The sequence below is a fragment of the Corvus brachyrhynchos genome, unplaced genomic scaffold, assembly GCF_000691975.1.
Source record: "Corvus brachyrhynchos isolate BGI_N302 unplaced genomic scaffold, ASM69197v1 scaffold72, whole genome shotgun sequence".
Lineage (NCBI taxonomy): Eukaryota > Metazoa > Chordata > Aves > Passeriformes > Corvidae > Corvus > Corvus brachyrhynchos.
In genome coordinates, this window is record NW_008236763.1 from 2364369 (window position 1) to 2369607 (window position 5239).

A 5239-nucleotide genomic window follows, 5' to 3' on the forward strand; every position below is an offset into this window, starting at 1 on the left:
CTTTCCGTAATCCCCCCGTTAAATCCCCTGCGCAGTCATTTGGGCTGGCTGGGATTTAGCAGGCAGGGCCCGTTAATGCCGCAGGGATCCACATCCAGGCTTTTTTGGGGGGGTTGTTTTCAAAGCCATAACCTGATGTGCCTTTCCCCCGTGTGGCAGAGAGCAGGGGGCAGGATTTGAGCCCAGCGCTGGGTCCCTGCTCTTCCCTATCCATCCTGCCCTCCCAGATGCAATCCTGTGGATAAATCGTGGAATTATGGAGCGGTTTGGGTTAGGAGGGGCCTTAAAACCCATCCAGTGCCACCCCTGCCGTGGGCAGGGACACCTTCCACCATCCCAGGCTGCTCCAACCTGGCCTTGGATGCTTCCAGGGATGGAGCAGACACAGATTCTCTGGGAATTCCAGCCCAGCCCCTGCCCACCCTCCCAGTCAGGAATTCCTTCCCAATATCCCATCTAAACCCCCCATTTCCCAATGCCAAAGATTGGCTTTACAGAGGGCACCTCCCTCTTTGGAAACAGGGCTTAAGCAACCTTTCCCCTCCCCTCCCCAGTGGGTGTTTCCCATTTCAGCCTCTCCAGAGCTGCCTTTTCCTTTGCCACGGTCACTTTTTCCCTTCTCTGCCCAGAGAATTGCACAAAATCTGGGCAAAAAATCTGTTTCCTGCCGTTCCTAATTTCTGCCTCTCGATAAGAAACCAAAACAAAACCCTCCGTGGAGGGCCCAGCCTAAAAATAGCCTGGGAGTGAGGTCTGAAAACCGCAAGTTTGTTATGACTTGGATTTTGTTTTTAAAAAATTGCCACTCCAGCCTGAGCCCGTCCAGCTGGGATCGGCCTTTTCCTCTCACCCTCCAGCCCTTGCTCCATCACCGCTGCAGCGAGGAGAGAGGAAAAGCCTTGGGGAGCAGCTTGGGGGAAGCTGAGCTGAAATCCCAACGCCCCCAGACTCCCAGCAGGACACAAACAACAGGGAAAGGAGGAGATGGAAGGGAACAGCAGGGCCCTGGCTTTTCCAAGCCCCTGCTCCAGACGGGAGCGTTCCCAAGCAGCATCTCGAGAGAACATTCCTCCCCTCCTGCAGCCGGCGTTTCCTGGTGATAACGCACTCCCAACGTGATCCCGAAGCATTATCCCTATTAAAGGGTCATTCGGGGAAAGTGGGATGGAAATGAGAAATTATCCAGATCTGCCAAGGGTATTTAACTTTCAAGCAGCTCTTAATTAGAAGCCAGGAGCCATTTACACAACCAGGGGGGGATTTTGCATAAGAATCTGCATTTAAAACCCAGCAACTGGGAGGATTTAGGGGATTTTTTTTTGGTTGTTTTTCGTTTTTCCCAACTGGGCAAGCAGCATGTCCAGGATGGGGACCACAAGGCAGGGCCTGGCTTGCCATCCAGGCTCTGCAAATGTGGCTTCAGGAGAGTGATTTCCTCTCCCAAAGCTCCAGTTTTGCCATCTGTGAAATGGAATTTTGGCGTTTGTCCAGATTTCCTGCGGTGGCAGCTGGTGTTTGCAACAGGAGCTGGGCACTGCCAGGTGAGGGAGCTCGGAAAAGCAGAGGAGTCCCTGCAGCTGCAGCGCTGGGAGCAGGAGCTGTTCCCCAGTGCCCCACAAATTGGGGTGAGGGCAGTTTCTCTTGGGCTGGACAACTTTGGGGTGCATCCAGGCTAAAAGCAGGACCGAAATACCTCTGGGTTGCTCGATCCTCGTGCTCTGCGCTGGTCTGAGGGGAGATTTGGTGATGATTCCTGGTTTTCCTCACCCCTTTTCCCTGGGAGTGGCTGGCTGGAGCTGGTGGGCTGGCTGGAGAAATCCCAGTTCCCATCTCTGCAGAAGGCGAGGGTGGAAAGGCAGAGTCAGTGGCTGCTCCTTGCTGAAACCCACTGGGAAAATCCAGCCCTGAACTGGCTGCTGTGCTCTTTCACTGCTGTATTCCTGGGATTCCAGCAGCGGTGCCGTGGCTGGGAAATCTCCAACCAACTGGAAAACTCCCCAGCTTCTCTGGTTAATTATTCCCCTGCCCAGTTCTCGCCTCTCCCTCCGCATCCCAAGCCCGGTTCCCTCCTGGGGTTTTTCCTCCCTCCCCTGAGCATCCCCCTCCTTTTTCTTCTCCTCCAGCTGGACAAGGGCGACGTGACCACCCTGAACCTGCCCTCGGGCGCCGGGCACGGCGACGCCGACGGCCCCGTGTGCCTGGACGTGCCCGATGGCACCCCCGACCCTCACCGCACCAAAGCCGCCATCGAGCACCTGCACCAGAAGATCCTCAAGATCACGGAGCAGATCAAGATCGAGCAGGAGGCGCGGGATGACAACGTGGCCGAGTACCTGAAGCTGGCCAACAACGCCGACAAGCAGCAGGCGTCGCGCATCAAGCAGGTGTTCGAGAAGAAGAACCAGAAGTCGGCGCAGACCATCGCGCAGCTGCACAAGAAGTTGGAGCACTACCACAAGAAGCTGAAGGAGATCGAGCAGAACGGCCCCTCCCGCCAGCCCAAGGATGTTTTCCGGGACATGCACCAAGGGCTGAAGGATGTGGGCGCCAACGTCCGCTCCAGCATCAGCGGCTTCAGCGGGGGCGTGGTGGAAGGGGTCAAGGGGGGGCTCTCGGGGCTGTCCCAGGCCACCCACACGGCCGTGGTGTCCAAGCCGCGGGAGTTCGCCAGCCTGATCCGCAACAAGTTCGGCAGCGCCGACAACATCGCCCACCTGAAGGACACGCTGGACGACGGGCACCCCGAGGAGGCCTCCCGGGCGCTGAGCGGCAGTGCCACCCTGGTGTCCAGCCCCAAGTACGGCAGCGATGACGAGTGCTCCAGTGCCACCTCGGGCTCCGCTGGTGGCAGCAACTCAGGGGCGGGGCCCGGCGGCTTGGGGAGCCCCAAGTCCAACACGCTGGACAGCCACCACAACAACTTCGACACCATCCTGGAGGAGCTGCGGGAGATCAAGGACAGCCAGTCCCACCTGGAGGACTCCATGGAGGACCTCAAGGCCCAGCTGCAGCGGGATTACACCTACATGACCCAGTGCTTGCAGGAGGAGCGCTACAGGTAGGGACGGGCGGCTGCCAGGGGTGGTGTCACCCGGGGTGGCTCTGTGGGCACCACAAGCCGCTCTCCTGGGCTCATCCAGCCAAGAGACACGGGGAGCTGCAGCCCTCCTCACTGCCAGACCTCCGTGGAGGACCTTGAGATGTTTTCCCACAACCAGGGGAGGGTCGGAGGGGCTGGGTGGTGTCCCCAGTGCCGGGGGGGTGTCGGGGAGATGTCCCAGCCCAGCTGCCCTGCGCAGGTACGAGCGCCTGGAGGAGCAGCTGAACGACCTCACGGAGCTGCACCAGAACGAGATGACCAACCTGAAGCAGGAGCTGGCCAGCATGGAGGAGAAGGTGGCCTACCAGTCCTACGAGAGGGCACGGGACATCCAGGTAGGGCTGTGGGAAAGCTCAGCCACCCTCTGCTCCCTCCAGCCACGGGGTGAGGGAGAGACCCTGGGCTGGGAAGGAGGGTGGGGGAATGGGATTCCTTCTCCCAGCAGCCTCCAGGTGAGGTTGTCCCTGCGGTGCTGTCACAGCAAGGAGCAGGTCACTAAACCTTGTCCCCAAAACCAGGCAATCCCAGACTGGTTTGGGTTGGAGGGACCTTAAATCCCACCCAGTGCCACCCCCTGCCATGGGCAGGGACACCTTCCACTATCCCAGGCTGCTCTAAGCCCCATCCAGCCCGGCCTTGGACACTTCCAGGGATCCAGGGACAGCCACAGCTTCTCTGAGAATTCCATCCCAGCCCCTCCCCACCCTCACAGGGAGGGATTTCATCCCAAAATCCCATCTGCCACTGGGAACCCATTCCCCCTTGTCCTGTCACTCCCATGCCCCTGTACACAGCGACTCCCTGCCCTCCTGCTGTGCTCCAGCTGGGTGACCACATCACGGGGCTGTGACAAGCCACGTGTGGGCCAGCACAGTCCCGCAGCACCCAGCCCTTCCCCAGCCCAGCAGCGAGCCCCGGGGTCGCCGGGGAGGCACCGAACCCCTCCGGGGACACCCCTGGATGCGCTGCCACCGCTGTCCCCCGGCAGGAGGCCGTGGAGTCGTGCCTGACGCGGGTGACCAAGCTGGAGCTGCAGCAGCAGCAGCAGCAGGTGGTGCAGCTGGAGGGGGTGGAGAACGCCAACGCCCGGGCGCTGCTGGGCAAGTTCATCAACGTCATCCTGGCCCTCATGGCCGTGCTGCTCGTCTTCGTCTCCACCATCGCCAACTTCATCACGCCGCTCATGAAGACCCGCATGCGCATCCTCAGCACCGCCCTGCTCGTCCTCTTCCTCTTCTTCCTCTGGAAGCACTGGGACTCCATCAGCTACTTCCTGGAGCACGTCCTGCTCCCCAGCTGATCCGCAGATCTGGGAGGTTTTCGTTTCCCGACGAGGAGAGGGACAGGGGGATGAGGGTCCAAAGCCTTCTCCGCACGCTCGGTTCGGCTGCTTTCCCAGCCCTCCACAGCTGTCACCTGGATCTGGGATCCATCGGCCCTCGGGGATGTTTGGGAAGGGTGGGATGGGGAGCGAGGAGGAGTTTTGGAATGCACCGGTGATTTCTGGGTTTTTATGAGGGGTTTTGGGTGGTTTTTTAAAGGTCAGCCTGAAGTCCCTGGGAAGGAGATCTTCACCAGGGGTCTTCAGTTGGTGGGAAGGATTGAGCTGGACCAAACCTGGCTCTGCAAGAACTCCCAGTAGGGAGAGGAGAGGAGAGGAGACGAGTTCATTGGGGCAGGATTTTCCCTTTCGGCCTGGACAACCAAGGTGGCAAAAAGTCCTGGGACGGAGCGAAAGCGAAGCAGGTGGAGATGGAGGCCGCGGGTCCGGGGCAAACACAGCAGGACACACACGTCCCACCAGCCTCTGCCACACCCAGCACAGCCCAGCCAGGACACAGCGGGGCTGTGACACCGCCCCGGTGTCCCCACGGGGGGCTGGGCACACCCAGGGCACTCAGCACGGGCACGGGCACCACCCCCCGCGCTGGCTCCATTTCTTGACTTCCCAACTCTTTGGCTTTAGTTGATCCGATCTCTTCAGGGACACCAGGACTCTTCCAGCCTCTGCCCCGTGTCGTGTGCGTGTGCGTGGTTTTTAATTTAACTCCAGACTCTTGTTTCCATTTGTGAATCAAAGCTGGTGGGGCAGGGGGAGGAGGGGGAGCGGGGGGCCCCCCCCCCCCCCCCCCCCCCCCC

General features: G+C 60.1%; 1 protein-coding gene across 2 annotated transcripts in view; it reads left to right on the forward strand.

Annotated features, from left to right (window-relative positions):
• Positions 1-4873, forward strand: part of TMCC2 (transmembrane and coiled-coil domain family 2) — an 8130-nt gene extending 3257 nt beyond the window's left edge. For both annotated transcript variants that reach the window (XM_017727259.1, XM_008644739.2), the window contains exons 2-4: positions 2124-3058; positions 3300-3435; positions 4089-4873. In XM_017727259.1, the coding sequence (XP_017582748.1) occupies positions 2124-3058; positions 3300-3435; positions 4089-4400 (1383 nt within the window). In that variant the 3' untranslated portion in view covers positions 4401-4873. The remainder of the gene's footprint in view (positions 1-2123; positions 3059-3299; positions 3436-4088) is intronic.
• The last annotated feature ends 366 nt before the right edge of the window (positions 4874-5239 follow it).